At 60.7% G+C, this 17,443-nt stretch overlaps 3 protein-coding genes across 5 annotated transcripts; 2 read left to right on the forward strand and 1 right to left on the reverse strand.

The window, feature by feature from the left end:
* Window positions 1-538: 538 nt before the first annotated feature.
* On the forward strand, window positions 539-5,174 carry B3GAT3 (beta-1,3-glucuronyltransferase 3). The gene is made up of 6 exons (XM_080815188.1): window positions 539-765; window positions 1,881-2,055; window positions 3,455-3,815; window positions 3,986-4,276; window positions 4,646-4,738; window positions 4,938-5,174. The coding sequence occupies exons 1-6, from the start codon at window positions 684-686 to the stop codon at window positions 4,962-4,964; spliced, it is 1,029 nt and encodes a 342-aa protein (XP_080671314.1). The 5' UTR covers window positions 539-683; the 3' UTR covers window positions 4,965-5,174.
* A 123-nt stretch (window positions 5,175-5,297) lies between these two features.
* On the reverse strand, window positions 5,298-7,403 carry ROM1 (retinal outer segment membrane protein 1). The gene is made up of 3 exons (XM_080817362.1): window positions 6,592-7,403; window positions 5,949-6,195; window positions 5,298-5,833 (listed from the first exon to the last, which is right to left on the reverse strand). The coding sequence occupies exons 1-3, from the start codon at window positions 7,179-7,181 to the stop codon at window positions 5,615-5,617; spliced, it is 1,056 nt and encodes a 351-aa protein (XP_080673488.1). The 5' UTR covers window positions 7,182-7,403; the 3' UTR covers window positions 5,298-5,614.
* A 481-nt stretch (window positions 7,404-7,884) lies between these two features.
* Window positions 7,885-17,393, forward strand: EML3 (EMAP like 3). Of its 3 annotated transcripts, none has more exons than XM_080817355.1 (22): window positions 7,885-8,026; window positions 8,846-9,017; window positions 9,092-9,352; window positions 9,447-9,560; window positions 10,677-10,744; window positions 10,902-11,025; window positions 11,249-11,419; window positions 11,596-11,665; window positions 11,754-11,864; window positions 12,116-12,211; window positions 12,623-12,778; window positions 12,940-13,081; window positions 13,536-13,687; window positions 13,769-13,894; window positions 13,983-14,114; window positions 14,577-14,644; window positions 15,377-15,465; window positions 15,538-15,635; window positions 15,770-15,857; window positions 16,343-16,441; window positions 16,728-16,858; window positions 16,948-17,393. In XM_080817355.1, exons 1-22 carry the CDS (start codon window positions 8,005-8,007, stop codon window positions 17,149-17,151), a joined length of 2,694 nt encoding a protein of 897 aa, XP_080673481.1. In that variant the 5' UTR covers window positions 7,885-8,004; the 3' UTR covers window positions 17,152-17,393. The 3 variants fall into 3 exon arrangements, with proteins under 3 accessions (XP_080673481.1, XP_080673483.1, XP_080673482.1); XM_080817357.1 differs by having other exon boundaries at window positions 10,905-11,025; XM_080817356.1 differs by having other exon boundaries at window positions 9,095-9,352.
* The last annotated feature ends 50 nt before the right edge of the window (window positions 17,394-17,443 follow it).

A 17,443-nucleotide genomic window follows, 5' to 3' on the forward strand; every position in this document is an offset into this window, starting at 1 on the left:
CACCCGCTCCCCATACACCGCGATCCCTATTGTCAACCGTGTAGGAAACGTGCGTTAGAGGGAACCAGAGATTTTGGAGACCGGTTTCTAGAAGGGACATAGAAAACTGCTTAGTGACAATTAGGTAGTTTTTGTCAACCTTGGTTACTTGTCCATAAAATGGGGACAATGCCACCTATCTCATCTTAGAGTGAGAAATGCAATGCGTGAGAGACACCCAGAGCACAGGCCTGGCACGTGAGAAGTCCTAGATTTCGTTTATTCCTGTAACAAGCATTTATAAAACTGTTACTGGGTTCTGTGTCTGATAAGTGAATGAATGGAAATCAGGAGGAAATCCGGGCACAGGGACTGGAGTTCAAGGGGGAGGTCTTAGAGTCGCTCCCACTGCCCGCCACGCGAGCTTGCCACGCCGGATGTGACGTCACCCACTCCCGTGGTTCCCAGAGCCCGGCTGTGGGACCGGAAATTAACCCGAGGGGCGGGGTGCAGACTGACCGGAAGTGGGCCCGGGCGGGCGCCGCGGGCCCCAGCTCGCGGGAGCCGGTGGAGAGGAGCGTGGGGAAGGCGGGACACGGGGCGGGGCCGCTGCAGGGGCGGGGTCTGCAAGCTGGCGGGTGGGGGGCGGGGACCCCCTCGTCCCCCCGGACCCCGCCTGCCCCGGCGCGGGTGGCGGCACCGCCATGAAGCTGAAGCTGAAGAACGTGTTTCTCGCCTACTTCCTGGTGTCGATCGCCGGCCTCCTCTACGCGCTGGTGCAGCTCGGTGAGCGGGGCGGGGCGGGGGGGCGGCGGGCTCGCCGGAGGGCGCCCGCCGCCGTGCATCCCGCCCTGGGGATGAACCCCCGCGCAGACACCCTTCAGCCGGCTCGGCCCTCCGACAGCCGTCTGCGGCCGCCGGCGCACTCCCCTCTGTAGGACGCGCCGCGGCTTCCCTCCGCACCTCGGATGGAATGCGGACTCCTTCCCAGAGTCCGCAGGGCCCCGCATGATCCTGTGGCCGTCAGCCTTTCCAACCCTTTCCCCTTCCCACTCGCTCGCTCTGCTCCGGCCCCACTGGCTGCATGACAGTTTCTCGAAAAGCCCACGCGCATTGCTCTCTCAAGCTCTTAACCTGTTCTTTCGGGCTGCGGTGCTTTTCTCCGGGCTCTTCCCTGGCCGCCGCTTTCTCATCCTTCAGGTCTCAGCTCAAATGTCACCGCCTCAGAGAGGCCTTCCCTGACCACCTTAGCTAGCGTAACTCTTCTTTTTCCGCATTCTCCTTTATTCTCTATTTTATGTGTTTCCTTCTTGGCCCTTATCACAATTCGGAATGATTTTACTAATTTGTTTCTTCGGTCAGTGTCTGCTTCTCCACTAAACTGAAAGCTCCATGAAGGCAGGGACCATGTCTGCCTTGCTCCCTGCTGCATCCCCAGCACCTAAGGCTGCCTCCCACGAGGAGCATTCAATAAATATTTATCCAATAACGGAATCGATTAATTTTATGAGTCTTTGGTCACACAGCCAAGGGAACAGATGGAACGTTGCCTCTTACACAGAGAGACAGGGCTTAGGGCGTGATCCTCAGGTATTTGAAAGACTGCCCTGTTTCAGGAGATCTAGTTGTTCTTTATGGCTCCAGAAGGCAACTTTAGGATCAGCCGGTAGACGGGATGGAGGCAGCTGATCAGCTCAGTATCCGAATGAAAGCTGTAACAGATGGAATTGATTGCAGTTGGAGGGGGCTGACTGATTGAGGCCATGAGGTGTGGGAGAGGCTGCTGGGGAAGTTGTCAGGAGACTCCAGCACTGCCTAGGACTTGAACGAGAAGGTTATGTCCCTTTGGGATGCTCAACATGCTGTGGTTCTCTGCCCCCCTCCCTGCTTCCTGGGACCAGGTCAGCCATGTGACTGCCTCCCTCCCCTGCGAGCAGCGGCTGAGCAGCTTCGGCAGAAGGATCTGAGGATTTCCCAGCTGCAAGCCGATCTCCGCCGCCCACCCCCTGCCCCTGCCCAGCCCCCTGAACCTGAAGCCCTGCCTACTATCTATGTTGTTACCCCCACCTACGCCAGGTAATGGGCTCTGGTGTACCCAGGAGGCCTGCGTGGGCCAGGAGGTTGGGGTTGATGATGACTTTAGAGAAGAGCTGGGCCAGGGGATGTTCCTCAAACTGGGGCCTGCCAAATGACAGGGTAAATGAACCACATCTCTCCTCAAAGATTTGTGGGAAAAGGGGTATGCCATGAAATAGAAGACACAGTTCCTAACAAATTTGAAGAAAGAACAAGAAAGTTTCCAAGAAATGTTGAGCTTGCCCATGACTTCACTTTCTCTCTCTCAGGGATCCTTTGGTGAGAAAGTTGGAGGATCCCTGACTCAATTGAAGTAGGAAAGGGCTTGGCCTTACAGTCAAACTAGAATCTAGAAATAGTTACACCAGCTATGATTTACAGCATGTTTACTTTCTACCAGACACTGTGCTAAGTAAGAGCTTTACTCTTCTTCTTTTTTTTTTTTTTTTTAATTAAAATGTAGCTTTCTCTTTGTACAAACCAACTGGGGAACATGGTTTTGGATCTATAGCTAAAGAGCCTGCCGACACCTGCCTGGAATCAGGTGGCTGACCCATGTAGGCACAGGCAGCTCTAGACCCTGTCCCCTTCCATACACACAGCATCAACCCTGGGGCAGACCAGTCTGCAGGATAAAGAAACCTGGCCACACCTTCCCAGTTTCTCGTCTAAACTTAGGAAAACCCTCGCCTGGAGAGGAATGAGGCAAAAGAGCTCCTCTAAATCTCTCTACCTAGAAACCCAGGCAGAGGACCTGGCCCTCCTGGTATTTTATTTTATAATTTTTTTAAAGGATTTTATTTATTTATTTGACAGATCATAAGTAGAGAGGCAGGCAGAGAGAGAGAGGGGGGAAGCAGGCTCCCTGCCGAGCAGAGAGCCCGATGCCAGGCTCGATCCCAGGACCCCGAGATCATGACCTGAGTCGAAGGCAGAGGCTTAACCCACTGAGCCACCCAGGCGCCCCCCTCCTGATATTTTAGAAAGTCATTATAATTGAACCTTTAAGACAGCATTGTGGTAAAGTACTGTTAATCTCATTTTCCTAGCCAAGGAGACTGAGGCTTGGGGAGATCTGACCCATTTCCCCCAATGTCTCACCTACTCAGTTACAGAGCTGGCGTTCAAACCCAGATCTGATTCCAAAGCCTGTGCCCTTAACCTGTAGTCTCCCACAGCCAGAGCCGTGGGATTGGGAGGGTTCCAGACACGGGCTGCAGGAACGGGGCAGGGGAGCTCGGTGTGGAGTTGATAGGCGAGAAAGAGAATTTGGGTACTGGCTGGGGAAAGACCATGGGAGATACCGGAAGGGGCCCAGGAGAAGTTATGTGTATCGGCCGGCAGGTGGGAGCAGGTGGTACAGAGCCCTATACCCTGCCTTGCGTCTTCCCCCCTGCAGGCTGGTGCAGAAAGCTGAGCTGGTGCGGCTGTCCCAGACACTGAGCCTGGTGCCCCGGCTGCACTGGCTGCTGGTGGAGGATGCCGACGGCCCCACCCCACTGGTCTCCGGGCTGCTGGCTGCCTCGGGCCTCCTCTTCACACACCTGGCGGTCCTCACCCCCAAGGCCCAGCGGCTCAGGGAGGGTGAGCCCGGGTGGGTTCGGCCCCGCGGGGTAGAACAACGGAACAGGGCCCTGGACTGGCTCCGGAGTGGAGGGGGCGCTGTGGGGGGAGAGAAGGACCCCCCTCCAGCCGGCACGCGGGGAGTCGTGTACTTTGCAGATGATGACAACACCTACAGCCGGGAACTCTTCGAGGAGGTAAGCCCCTCCCCACCCCCCTGGGGTGGGGTTGGGGAAAGAGGCAGGTGGGGCCAGCCTCACCTGTTGCCTTGGTGACCGGTGTGAGGAGGGGAAAGCAGTGGGGCCGAGTGACCCCTGTGGCCCTGGGCCACCCCCCTGTCTGTTTCTTCTCTCCTGACCTCTCTTAGATGCGCTGGACCCGTGGTGTCTCAGTGTGGCCTGTGGGGCTGGTGGGCGGCCTGCGATTCGAGGGCCCTCGGGTACAGGATGGCCGGGTCGTGGGCTTCCACACGGCGTGGGAGCCCAACAGGCCCTTCCCAGTGGATATGGCAGGATTTGCTGTTGCCCTGCCCTTGCTGTTGGCTAAGCCCAGTGCCCAGTTTGATGCCACCGCTCCCCGGGGCCACCTGGAGAGCAGTCTCCTGAGCCATCTCGTGGATCCCAAGGAACTGGAGCCTCGGGCAGCCAATTGCACTCGGGTAAGGAGCTGGAGATGGGCCGAAATCCGGCTCTGGGAAATGGGGGGGTGATGGGGGAAGCGGAGTAAGGCCTCGAGGAGGAGGCTCAGGATGGGCTTTTGAACGAGGAGGAACCCTCTAGAGCCCGGATTCAACTTCGCTTACTCCGCTGCAGGGGAAGGCGGGAGCCAGCATCGGCAAGGGGTCTCCTGCCACGCTGTCTCCTGGGCGCCCACATAGCATGGGGGGGAAGCGGGGGGGGGGCTGCCCTTCACACTTCACAGCGGACGCTGTGTGTGTAGAGGGGGTGAGAGAATCCGTTCCACACCGAGGGCCCCAGAGGCCTCATGCCAGCCGGGCCCAGCCCTAACTGAGGCGCGCCCGGGACAGGTTCTGGTGTGGCACACACGGACGGAGAAGCCCAAGATGAAGCAGGAAGAGCAGCTCCAGCGGCAGGGCCGAGGCTCAGACCCAGCTGTGGAGGTGTGATGGCAATCCCCACCCTGACCACTGCCTCGTCAGGCACGAACCTGGGGGACTGGGCCCCTGGCCTGCCCAGGATGCAGTTTTCCAAATCCTGACCCCCTCAGAGCCGGGGGCGGCCCCCTCTGCCCCCTCAGCCCCAGGGCGTGGCCCAGCTGCTTCTCCCCTCCCCCAGCCTGCCATGTGGCACTGCCCACAGGCTGGGGACAAGCGGCCCTTGTGTTGAGTCGGGTCAGCCCTGTCTGGGGCGGAGCGGAAGGACAGACGCTCAGGAGGGAGGGCTGCTGAGCTACTGGGTAACTTATTGGGGCTGGGCATGCGTTGGGGGGCTGGAGGAGCTGGGCCGGACCCTCCCCACCTGAGCATGCTGACCCCCCTCCTACCTCCAGAATAAAAGATCTCAAGCTGGAGGGGCCTCTGGTTTCCTTCGTTGCGCACGTCTGGTTCTTGCATTTGACCCTCACCAGAGTCCAAAAACCTGGGCGTCCTGGCTTCTCTGTCAGACAGAAATCAGCTCTCCCAGAGCCCCCCCACCCCCTTGAAGAGGAAGGTCAGTGGCTTCCATCCAAAAGCTTTATTGAGTCTGTGTGCAAGGAGCAGTCTCCAGTCCTTCCCGCGTCCCCTTCCCCACACCCTGGGCGCCTTCTGTTCCCCAGGTGGCTCTTAGCCACAGGGGCTAGGGCCTGGACACCTAGTTTTCTCGCCAACCCTCCCCCCCACCCCGATCCAGCTCTGTGACTATCCTTCGTCTCTCCTCTAATCCCAGGAAACACCCCACCACCACCACATGGAGGCTCGGTAAGGAGTTGTGAGGTTTTCAGTCCTGTCCATCCCTCCCCAGCCCCCCTCCCAGTCTCCACCCCAAGCTTCAGGCCACTAGGCCTCAGGTGGACCCTCCTCAGGGGGTGCCTCTTCTGGTGGGGCCTCCTCAGGTGTGGGCCTGTGAGCCACCCCTCCCTGTCGCCACGCCGTTTTCAGCATGTCCTTCAGCCCGCTGGGGAAGAGATAGCCCTGGGTGTCTCCCTCCGCGTCAATGACTCCTTCAAGTCCCTCCAGGGCCGTCTGCAGGTACCGCAGGCCCAGGAGCACCAGGATCTGTGGGGAAGGCAAGGGGAGAGAGGTCAGTGTGGGTCAAGCGCTCCCAGGGCCAGGGCTGGAGGCAGCAAGGGTTCCCCCGAGGGGGCAGCCCTTGGAGACTTGGCTGACTCACCTGCAGCAGGAAGGTGACAGCCAGCCCGCCGCCCAGCACGCTCGCCAAGTCCTGCAGGTGCCGCAGCAGTACCCCGTGGCATCCTTGGGCCCAGAGGTTTAGGTTGGGCTGACGGGGATCGAAGAGAGGGTGGGCGTGGAGCTCCGAGAGCCGGCTTTGCAGGCAAGGTCTGGGCGAGTGGGGGTTGCAGCAGGAGAAAGGGACACCGTCGATCAGATACAGGCCTTCCACGTTGCTCTGGATCCGGCTGCAAGGGGGAGGGGCAGGGGTGTTAGGATGGCTGGAAATAGAGGCCGGGGGAGAAACTACACGGCACGGGAGTTGAGAAGGGAAACGACGAGTAAGACCTTTCCTGACCGGTTTAGCACCGCGTACAGTGTGAGGCATGCACAATTCATTTATCTTCACAATAAGTCTAGAAGGTGGGTCCTATGATCTCCACACTACAGAGGAGGAAACGGGCCCAGAGCAGTTTGGTAATGTGCCCTGGGTCACACACCTAATAAATCTGTAACCAATTCTCTCAGTCACTACGCTCTATTTATTGCCTGGGGGGTGAGGTGGGTTTTAAGGGCCGAGGAGGCAAAGGAGGGGAAGGAGGCCAGGAGGAGGGGCGGGGGGGGGGGGCGGACCAAACACTCACTCCACCACCTCCTGGTCATTGGGATCCAAGTAACGGCTGCTGACCCACTGGATGCCAAACCAGTCCTTGTACCCGTGGCGCCCGCAGCAGTGGTGCCTCAGCTGGAGTTCATCCAACAGCCGTTTGGCATGACAGTGTCCGGGCACCTCTGTGTCTTTGTAGTGAGCCAAGGCAGTTCCCAGGCCATCCTCCAGCCCGGCGTCCAGACTCCCAGGTAAAGCCAGGGCCAGCCCCAGGGCGAGGATCAGAAGACCCCCGCCTCCGGCAGTGCCAAGCACCAGCAGGGGGCCCAGGACCTTTCGCCAGGGAGGGTACTGAGCCGCGTTCAGGCTGGCCCTGCTGGCTCCCGCACCCACCAGTCCTGTGCCCAGAGCCCCCAAACCGGCAGCCAGGGCCACCTGGGGCAGGGCAGCAAAGGGGCAGGAGGGAGCCAAGAAAGTGCGGAGGAGCCACAGCTGGGCCAGGAGGTGCCCGCTATATAGGAGGGCGAGGCCACCGGCCAGCGCCAGCAGCCAGGAGAGGAGCCAGAGCCCCTGTGCCAGACGGACGCGGGGCTGGAGGGGCAGCACCAGGGGCAACACCGGCGCCATCTCCCATCTCTGCCCAAGGAAAAGCAGAGCGGTCGGGGACGAGGGTTGGCAGGGACAGGATGCTGAGTCAGCCCAGCCCGGCTTGAGCTGGGCTAATGCCACCCTGACCCCAATACCCTGGGAATCCGCCCACCCCCCCAGCCTTAATAACCCGCTGCCCCCGCTCCTGCCAGTCCCAATTCGAGATGCCTTGGCCTTGCCCCTTAGGGAAAGCCCCGCCCCCGGGCTAAGGGCCCAGTTCGTGACCCCGCCCCTGCCCCTCGCGGAAGTGGGGAGGGGCGGGTCGGCTCTGCCCCTAGGGGCTAGGGGCTGGGGCGCGGAGACCAGAGAGGACCCCAGGGAGTCCGGGGGCGGGGATCCCGGTAGGGCCTGGAGGGCCGACACCCGGAGGGGGCCCGGGGGTCAGCGAGTTGGCCCTGCCCGGGTCCCGAGCGGCGAGGCCCGGACAGGGAGGGGTTAGCAGGCGGCCCGGCCCCCCCCACCTCGTCCCGCCCCCCCCTCCCGCGCTTCCTGGCGGCTCCGCGTCCGGCGCCTGTTTGTGCCGCGGCGCTGGGGCCCGGGACGGCCCCGCCACCCCACCCCCGGGAGCCGAGAGCGGCCCCGGGAGAGTCCGAGGCCCCGGCGGGCCCCGGAGCCTGCCGCCCCCGCCCCACAGCGCCCCCTCCAGGCCCTTTCCCCTCGCCCGACAGCGCCCCCGGGGGGTGGCAGGGCACCCGCGCGCGCGCGCGCCCCGGGGTGCTTCCCCTTCCCCTCTCCCTGGCCATGGCCCCGGCGGCTTAGAAGCCTCCTCCGCCGCCGCCGCTCGGAGCAAGCCGGGGGCCGGATGGACGGGGCCGGGGGGCCCGGTGAGTACGGGGCGGGGCGGGCGGCGTGCCCCTTCCCGGAGCGCCGGCCGGTCGGCCGCTGCCAGAGCCCCACGGCTGTCTGGTGGCGTCCCCGCGTGCTTCTCGGCCTCAGGGGCTCTGAGCATCCTCCACTGGTCCTCAGGTCGCTCTCCCTAGTTATTTGGATCTCCTACTGTCATTTCCAACTTCCTCAACGCCATCCGGTCCCCGTGTTACTCTGGGCCCCTGGGTGTTTCTCTGTCCCCTGCGTTATTCTGGGCCTCTTCTCCTGGTTTTGTGGGTCGTTTTACTTCTGACCCGTTACCCTGGGACCTTCACTATGACTCCGTCTCCACTGATACTCTCTCCGGTCATTCTTGATCTCTTCTCCTGGTCGTCTGAGCCCTCAGATGACTGTGCTCTCGTGTCCCCCTCTCCTTTCGCGCCCCCTCCTCAGTTTCTCTGCCTTCCCTGGAGACTGGCGCCTGCTCTGGGGTGGGCCGTCATCCTTCACCCGCGCTGCGCCTCACTCTGTGGTTCCCACGTTCCTGGGCAGTACTCCATATTTCCCCCCTGGTACTCCACGGTACTCCCTGTCTTTGCGGAGGCTGAGACAGCAGCAGGAAGGGAGCGCTGCCAGACTCCTCGCCCGCCCCAGCCAGAAGGAGGCCCTTGATCCTCTACCACCCGTCTCCTCCCCTCCGGGCCAGCCTCCAAGCCTGGGGCTGCTTGAAGGGGGTAGTCCTATTGCACAAATGCAAAGTTGGGGGAAGACAGAATCCCCTCAACCCTTTCTCCCTGTGGTGGGTGCATTCTGAGTGCCTCTTGCCCCTTTTCCAGGTGAGGGCCCTGCTCAGGAGGCCCTGCAGTCCTTGAGCCGGCGGCTTCAGGTGCAGGAGAAGGAGATGGAGCTGGTCAAGGCAGCCCTGGCCGAGGCCCTCCGCCTGCTGCGGCTGCACGCGCCCCCCAACCCCCTGCAGGACCCTGGCACGCCCGCTCCAACCCGAGACAGGTATGCCTGTTGTCACACACCCTCTTCCTTCCAGGGACCTCTAGGGGCATCAGGTTGATTCACTGTCTCCCCAGCAGCCCTGCAGCGCCCCCAGGACTGCCACCCGCGTGCGGCCCCTCCTTGGTGAGCCGGGGCACCCAGACGGAGACCGAGGTGGAGACGGAGCCATCCCCGGGTCCCCCTAGCCTGAGCAATGGGCCCCCAGCCCCCCAGGGGGGCAGTGAAGAGCCTGGTGGGACCCAGTCTGAAGGAGGAGGCAGCAGCAGCAGTGGCACTGGTTCCCCTGGCCCCCCGGGGATCCTCAGGCTTGTGCAGTCCCCGCAGCGTGCTGACACGTGAGTGTCCTGTGGCGGAGGCCAGGAGGGCTGGGAGGACTGCGGAGCACGAGCAGAGGGAATGATCCTGACCTGCTCGCTATGCTCCTACCAGGCCACGGAGAAATTCTTCCTCCTCCTCATCCCCCTCAGAGCGCCCTCGGCAGAAACTCTCCCGGAAGGCAGCTTCCTCGGCTAACCTGTTGCTGCGGTCAGGGAGCACGGAGAGGTGGGCCAGCCTGCCCCACCCCCCACCCCTCCCTAGCCCACCCCACCCCAGACTCAGGCTCTTGATTTTCCACATCCCTCACCTCAATTCCCTGGGTGGGGTGGGGGGACCTCATTGCCCAACAGGAAGAAAGGAACAAGTGCTCCTGGGCCACCTGCTGTGTACCCGGCCCTGTGCTAAACCCTCGACCTTCTCCACCTCATTCAGTTCCCACGACATCCTTGGGGGGTAGGTGGTCTCTTGCTGTTCATTGGCCAGGTGAAGAAGCAGGCTCAGAGAGGGTAAGTCATTTGCCTGGGGTCACACAGCTAGAGCTAGGATTCAAACCCTACTCTTCCTGACTCCGGCTCTACTGTAACATCACAAACCTTCCAAGATTCTAAGAGGTACCGAAAGTTGTCCTGATTTTCACAGATGATTGTTTTCGGAGTTTCAGCCCTACCCCTCAGCTCCACCTGCCCCAACCCCGTGCCCCTATCTACCAGGCTTTATTTCTAACCAGCTGAGCCACCCGGGCGCCCTAACAGGCTTTATTTCTAGAGAGCAAGGGGAAATCCTAGTGGCTGAGTATAATTGTCTCAGAGTACCTACAGGGCCCAGGACCCCTGAGTGTTTATTTGAGCCCTGTCCTTGGTCTCCTTTATTCTCTAAAGAAATATTACTGCCTCATAATCTAGTGACAGCTCTTTGGGGAATTCACCTGTTACTTTCCTCTGGTGAGAGAAGGACTTTCTGGCTCACCTCCCAGGTCCCTGAAAGGCAGGGCTGGAGTACCTTTCTGCATTCGCTTTGGTCCCATTTTACAGATGGAGAAATGAAAAGGCCAGCCAGAAGCCTGGTGGTCTAGAGGAGAGGCCCCCCTTGCCATGCCGCACTGCCTCTCACAGGCTTTAGGGCTTTGTGCCATGTGCTCTGCCTCTTTAGCCTAAACCTTCTCATCTCTTACGTGGAGCTGAAAGTCCTCATCTACTTGGGGCCCTGAATGCTCCGAATGCAGACTCAAGGCCGGCAGACCTTGTTGGGTCTCTAGAGGAACCTCCTTTCTTGTGTCCTGCCCCTTCCCACTTAGCTCTTGGGACCTGACCCCATCCCTCTGCTTTTCTCTCTTCCCAACAGCCGTGGGGGGAAAGACCCCCTCTCCAGCCCTGGGGGTCCTGGGTCTCGGAGGAGCAACTATAATTTGGGTATGTACAGAGGAGTCTGGAAGAGCTGGGATGACAGACTTGGGGTTCGGGTTACAGCCCCAGGAGCTATTGTGGGGGACCTGTGAGGTGTGGCGGGTAGAGTTTTCCTGAAAGGGAGGCTGCAGGGTGGTGGTTGACACCCCCCTTCTCTCTGTAGAAGGCATCTCAGTGAAAATGTTCCTTCGTGGCCGCCCCATTACCATGTACATCCCGTCTGGCATCCGCAGCCTTGAGGAGCTGCCCAGCGGCCCACCCCCGGAGACCCTCAGCCTTGACTGGGTGTATCCTGCCCCCTCCAGTCCCACGGGAGCCACCTTTCCCATCTTGGGGACCCCCCCCTTCTCGATGGTTTCCCCCTGGGTCCGTGGGATCAGGAAGCCCTCTGACTCCTCCCTTACCATCCTCTGCCAGTGGTGCTGCCAGCCAGAAGCTCTTTTGTTGTCCCCTCTCTACCTCATTCTGCCCTTGGTCTGACCCTTTCCTTGACTGTGATCCCCACTCCAGTTATGGGTACAGGGGTCGTGACTCCCGCTCTAATCTGTTTGTGCTGCGCTCTGGGGAGGTGGTCTACTTTATTGCCTGTGTGGTGGTGCTGTACCGGCCCGAGGGAGGCCCAGGGGGCCCTGGAGGTGGCGGCCAGAGACATTACCGGGGCCACACGGACTGCGTTCGATGGTGAGGGGCCCAGGGCCTGGGAGTGGGCAGCTCTAGGCGTGGGGACGGTGGGCTTGGCAGGAATAGGGTCTGGGTGGGTGTGGAGGAGCAGGAGGGTTCTGCAAGCACGGAGGACGTGTCATGGGGGGTCTTGAGAGACCGACCCCCTTCCCTAGAGCGTCTCCTCCCCCACTTAGCCTGGCCGTCCACCCGGATGGTGTTCGTGTAGCTTCAGGACAGACGGCTGGAGTGGATAAAGATGGCAAGGTAAGGCCAGAGTCCAACACCAGGCAGACGGGATGAAATTCCAGCCTGGCTTTCCTTCCAGTCCCTGACCCCTTTCTGACCCTCCCAGCCCCTGCAGCCGGTGGTTCACGTCTGGGACTCAGAGACCCTGCTGAAGTTGCAGGAGATTGGACTGGGGGCCTTCGAGCGGGGCGTGGGAGCCCTGGCCTTCTCAGTGGCGGTGAGCCGGCCCCAAAGCCTCTAGAGCCCCGGCTTCCTTGCCCAGGAGCCTCCTTGAACTTCACCAGGATGCCTCCAAAGTTCTGGCCTTCCTGAACCCCACCCCCACCCCCAAGCCGATTTTCCTGAGAGAGGGACAGGTGTCCATTCCTCCTGCCTGTGCCAGCCGTGATGGCAGCCCTTGCCTAATGACTGTGAGCCCACAGCCCTCTAGGCCTCACTTGGCCTCACCGATGTGTCCCCCATTCTCAGGATCAGGGTGCTTTTCTTTGTGTCGTGGATGATTCCAATGAGCACATGCTGTCAGTGTGGGACTGCAGCCGAGGCACGAAGCTGGCTGAGATCAAGGTGAGGAGGGAGTCCGGGTGGCCTGGCGTGGCCGTGAGGTTAGGGAGCTAAGAGCAGCAGAGTACAGAGCGAACTCCAGACTTCCCTGTACATTCCCTGTACATTCCCTGTGTCATTTCTGGCTGGGTCACCTGGAGTGAAGCCTCTTAGCCTCTCCGAGGCTGTGAAAGGGAACTATGGAAGTTTCTGGTCTCCGGAGAGATCCATTGCGTGTCAGGCATTAGGGTGGTCCCGGCATCGTGAGTGACTGGGAGGGGTGCTCTTAGGGGACCAGGGCCTGGGTCCGGAAGGAAGGCTTGTCTTGGGGTTTTAGAGCTTCTGCAGACCAGGTGTCAGGATGCAAACTGAAAAGTGGAGTAAAGTGAGGGTGCTCAGGGCTTGGGGCGGCTGAATCTGGTGTCTTCCCTTCAGAGTACCAATGACTCGGTTTTGGCCGTTGGCTTCAGCCCTCGTGACAGCAGCTGCATTGTCACCAGTGGGAAATCCCACGTCCACTTCTGGAACTGGAGTGGAGGAGCAGGGGTTCCTGGGAACGGGACCCTCACCCGGAAACAGGGTGTCTTTGGGGTGAGGCGTGGATGGGTGCGGGGTGGTGTGGGAGGACAGAGTGGAGGTGGAGGTATTGGGCTGAGTACTGTAGACCCTGATACCCCCAACTGGCAACGGTCCGTGACTTCCAGTCTCCACCCTCCCCTCTGACCCCTGCTCTCTGCTCGCCTCTCCCCCAGAAATACAAGAAACCCAAGTTTATCCCCTGCTTTGTGTTCCTCCCGGATGGAGACATTCTCACTGGGGATTCAGAGGGGAACATTCTCACCTGGGGGCGGAGCCTCTCAGATTCCAGAACCCCAGGCAGGGGTGGGGCCAAAGGTACGCGGTTGAGGGTGGTGGCTTCTGGGGAGTCTAGTACCCCAGAGGGTCTGTGGGAACAGAGAAGTGGATGTTCTTTTTTTTTTTTAACCACGAGAGTTGATGGTTGTCTGTGGGCCCCAAGGGGCCCTCTAAGAGGCCCGTCTAGAAGGGTAGGGACACCATGGCAAAGGGGCAGGGCTGGGGGCTTTGGGAATCTGCCAGATCCTGGGCTCACATTCCAGTTTTGCCTCTGGTTGTTTGGTTTTTAGGAAGTTACCTCACATCTTTGGGCCTCAGTTGTCCAGTTTGTAAACTGGGGAAGATAATAGCCGAGGATCAGAGACTGTGTTCAGCTGGTACTCAACAGCTGGGAGTTATTACTGTGTTTGGGACAGCCAGGGCTGCTCCAGTGGCCCACTTCCTGGCATCCCGACGCCAACATGTCTTTGCCAACTCATGTTTTTGCCCACAGAGACCTACGGGATTGTGGCCCAGGCCCACGCTCACGAAGGTTCCATCTTTGCCCTGTGTCTCCGGCGGGACGGGACTGTGCTGAGTGGTGGCGGACGGGACCGCCGGCTGGTCCAGTGGGGGCCGGGATTGGTGGCCCTCCAGGAGGCTGAGGTGAGGGCTAGGCTGGTGTCAGGGGAGGGAGGAGGAAGAGGAATGGCCGGTGGGTCCCTGACTTCTGCTGCCATCCCGCAGATTCCTGAACACTTTGGGGCTGTGCGGGCCATTGCGGAGGGGCTGGGCTCTGAGCTGCTGGTGGGAACCACGAAGAATGCGTTGCTGAGGGGAGATCTGGCCCAGGGCTTCTCCCCTGTAATCCAGGTTGGCCCCCCACCCCCCAGGGCTCCGGGGAGGGGGTGGGAAGAGCTACTGAGGCAGGGTAGAGGTCACAGCCCATGCTCTGCTGCAGGGCCACACGGATGAGCTCTGGGGGCTCTGCACACATCCCTTCCAGAACCGCTTCCTCACCTGTGGCCACGACCGGCAGCTCTGCTTGTGGGATGGGGAGGGCCATGCACTGGCCTGGAGCATTGACCTCAAGGTAGAGCCCTGTGTCCCTGGCTCCCCAGTGCCACACCCACCATGGCTTCTGTGGCCACCACTCCTTCCCCAACATCCTCTTCCCTTCTCCCCAGAGGCAGCCAGTTTGTACTGGTATGGCCAAGTGGGCTACTAAAATCTCTGTTCTTCTGTGCAGATGCCTCCAGTGTCCCCTGAACACTGCCCCCTTGCCCCTGAGCCCCCAAAACCCCCTTCGATCCAGCAACAAATGGTTAATTCTCCAGCACAGCTTCCCAGCTCAGTTCTGGTTGTTAAATATTTTGAGTATCACCTCATTTGGGCTCCAGTGACACCCTGCCTCCACCCCAGGTCTACTGTCCCTCTCCTCCCCGTCTCATCCTTGGGAGGAGAAGGCTTTGGTGTTACCAACATGACGAGGTGTCCATCCAGGAACCTTCACTAGAAAGGCATCTTCTTGAATTCACCTTCTCCCCCCTCCCAGGAGACTGGTCTCTGTGCTGACTTCCACCCCAGTGGGGCAGTTGTGGCCGTAGGACTGAACACAGGGAGGTGAGAGGAGCCAGGATTCCTGGGAGGGGCAAGCAGGAGGTATGGGAAGGCTTCCCCGGGAATGGGGTGTGTGCGGGGGCCGGGGTGGGGGAGGAGGGTGGCTGCTGCCTGCTCAGGGGCCCCAACTGCTCCTCTCCCTCCTCAGTGCTTTTCTCTGCAGCCCGGGCCTTGCCTGCTCTCCTGTGGCAACTGTCATCACACTCAACCACTCTCCCCTCCAAACCCGGGAGTGGAGGAGGTGGCAGCTTAGGATAGAGAAGCAGTGGGGGTGGGAGGGGTGTGGGAGAGACTAACAAAGGGAAGTGCCAGGCTTGCGACTCCATAAGGCCCTCCTTTCTTAGAGGCATCAGAAGCTCCTCAGCCTTTCTCTCTCCTTGGCCCCTTCCCGTTTCCTAGCATAAGAATTGAGTGTTGGGGGCGCCTGAGGGGTTCCGTTGTTAAGCATCCAACTCTTTGATTTCGGCTCAGGTCATGATCTCATCAGGGGCGTGAGATCGAGCCCTGTGTGGGCTCTGTGCTAGGCATGGAGCCCGCTTAAGGTTCCCTCTCTGCCTCTCCCTCTGCCCCTCTCCCCACTCTCCCTCTCGTAAAAGAACAAAACAAAACAAAACAGTGGTGACTTGTCTACATCACAGCCTTTCTGTCGGTGTCTCTGAGACTCTCCAACTTGCCAACCCCCACCTTGCTCAGGACAGGTAACCTCACACCTGCTTTCCACTGCCTCCCTTCCAGGTGGCTGGTTTTGGACACAGAGACCCGAGAGATTGTGTCGGACATCACTGACGGCAATGAGCAGCTCTCAGTGGTCCGCTATAGCCCAGGTGGGAGCTACCCCCTACCCTGGACCCAGACCTGTCCCTGGCCCTTCCCTCTCTGAGTGAGTGTCTTTGTAGATGGGATGTACCTGGCCATCGGTTCCCATGACAACATGATCTACATCTATAGCGTTTCCAGTGATGGGGCCAAGTCTAGCCGCTTTGGCCGCTGTGTGGTGAGGAGGCTGGGCTGGAGGGTGGGGCATTGCCATAGCAGGTAAACTCCTTGAAGGGGGGTCTCATGCACTAAGGGGGATGTGAGGAGGGGAAACAGTATCTACATTTTTAGTCTCTTGACCCTTTCTCCTAGGGTCACTCCAGCTTCATCACTCACCTTGACTGGTCCAAGGATGGGAGTTTCATCATGTCCAATTCTGGGGACTATGAGATCCTTTACTGTGAGTGGAAGGAGGGAAGAGCATGGGGAGTGGGTAACCCGGTGGGTTTTATTTGTTTGGCGGGGTTGCTCCTGGTTGGGAGTGGTTGAAGGAGAGTAGGTAGAGGGGATGTTACTTAGACAGGGGGAGATGGGTTGGAATTGTACAGAGGAGAAATGCTGTGATTTGGGATCCCACCTCCCCCAGTTTTACACGTCTTTCCCCATGAGGACTTGAGGGAGTTGAAAAATGAACTAGGAAGAGGTTGTTTTGGACAAGTTTCTCAGGGCAGGTGTGGAGGGATTGACTTATCTAGAACTGATGAGAAGCTGTCAGGAGAACTTGAGCAAGATTTCAGGAAGCACATGGGGCTAGATTTTGTCCCGGGCTGAGGGCTGCTACCACGGTGACCAGATCACACGCAGGTCTTTCCAGCCTGCCTGTCTCCGCGTCTTCCCCACCAAGGGCTGGGTTAGAGCTGAGCTGGGTGGGTTCCCTCTGTCCAGGGGATGTGGTTGGAGGCTGCAAGCTGCTGAGGAATCGCTACGACAGCCGAGACCGCGAGTGGGCCACTTACACCTGCGTTCTGGGCTTCCACGTCTATGGTGAGCAGGGCCTTGGAACCTTGAGGGAGGGGTGGGGGGGGGGGTCCAGGGCAAGGTGGAGCCCGCACTGGGCTTGGAATCCGGGGCATGTGTCGAGGGGTGGGCGTTGAGAAACCGGCAGATCCAGCCCGGGAGGCCCCTCAGGCCCTGGGCTGTCGGGACTGGGAAGGATTGCCTGGAACGCGGCCGGTGGGTGGCCGCGGCTGCCTGAGCGCCGGAAACGGTGCGGCCCTGGGCCGTGGGTGGCCAAGGGGAGAGGCCTCACTGAGGCCGGCCGCCGTCCTAGGCGTGTGGCCAGACGGCTCGGATGGCACCGACATCAACTCCCTCTGCCGCTCCCACAACGAGCGCGTGGTGGCCGTGGCCGACGACTTCTGCAAAGTGCACCTGTTCCAGTACCCGTGCGCGCGCGCCAAGGTGAGGCCTCCTGGGGCCTCTGGGGCCGGGCGGGCCGGACAGGCCCGGGGCTCCGCGGCCACCGCAACTCGGTCTTCCTTCCCGCCCAGGCGCCGAGCCTCGTGTACGGCGGCCACGGCAGCCACGTGACCAGCGTCCGGTTCACGCACGACGACTCGCACCTCATCTCGCTGGGGGGCAAGGACGCCAGCATCTTCCAATGGCGAGTGCTGGGCGCTGGGGGCGCGGCGCCGGCGCCCGCCACGCCCTCTCGAACCCCCTCCCTGTCCCCTGCCTCCTCTCTCGACGTCTGACCGCTGCGGGAGGGGACCCACCGGCCCTGCGGCGCGGCTCCGCCCCACCCGAAACCCCTAGGACCAGGGGTCGACCTTTCCTGGACTTCGAGACATTCCCGATTGCGCGTTTCCCTGGAGGGGGCGAATGGCACCCCCGCACACACTGTAGAGACCCGCTGGCTGAGCCGGGCAGCCCCAGCCTGGGCCCTGACTCCCGCCGCCTGCTGAGGGGCAATAAACCAAAAGCAAAGTCGCCTCCCAGTCCTTTTGTGGGGCTCGGCTGGGCGCCTCCGGGGCCCTGTGGGGGTGG

This window comes from Martes martes (genome assembly GCF_963455335.1).
Source record: "Martes martes genome assembly, chromosome: 10".
Taxonomy (NCBI): Eukaryota; Metazoa; Chordata; class Mammalia; order Carnivora; family Mustelidae; genus Martes; species Martes martes.

Bases quoted from the DNA above. Each gene is read 5' to 3' on its own strand.
- EML3 (XM_080817355.1), top strand. From the start codon at position 8,005: ATGGACGGGGCCGGGGGGCCCG. The intron at 15,858-16,342 runs GTGAGTGGAAGG...CCCTCTGTCCAG, and splicing joins GGACTATGAGATCCTTTACT to GGGATGTGGTTGGAGGCTGC. The intron at 16,442-16,727 runs GTGAGCAGGGCC...CCGCCGTCCTAG, and splicing joins TCTGGGCTTCCACGTCTATG to GCGTGTGGCCAGACGGCTCG.
- ROM1 (XM_080817362.1), bottom strand. From the start codon at position 7,181: ATGGCGCCGGTGTTGCCCCTGGTGCTGCCCCTCCAGCCCCGCGTCCGT. The intron at 6,196-6,591 runs GTGAGTGTTTGG...TCCCCCTTGCAG, and splicing joins AATGACCAGGAGGTGGTGGA to CCGGATCCAGAGCAACGTGG. The intron at 5,834-5,948 runs GTGAGTCAGCCA...CCTTCCCCACAG, and splicing joins CTGTCACCTTCCTGCTGCAG to ATCCTGGTGCTCCTGGGCCT.
- B3GAT3 (XM_080815188.1), top strand. From the start codon at position 684: ATGAAGCTGAAGCTGAAGAACGTGTTTCTCGCCTACTTCCTGGTGTCG. The intron at 766-1,880 runs GTGAGCGGGGCG...TCCTGGGACCAG, and splicing joins CTACGCGCTGGTGCAGCTCG to GTCAGCCATGTGACTGCCTC. The intron at 2,056-3,454 runs GTAATGGGCTCT...TCCCCCCTGCAG, and splicing joins GTTACCCCCACCTACGCCAG to GCTGGTGCAGAAAGCTGAGC.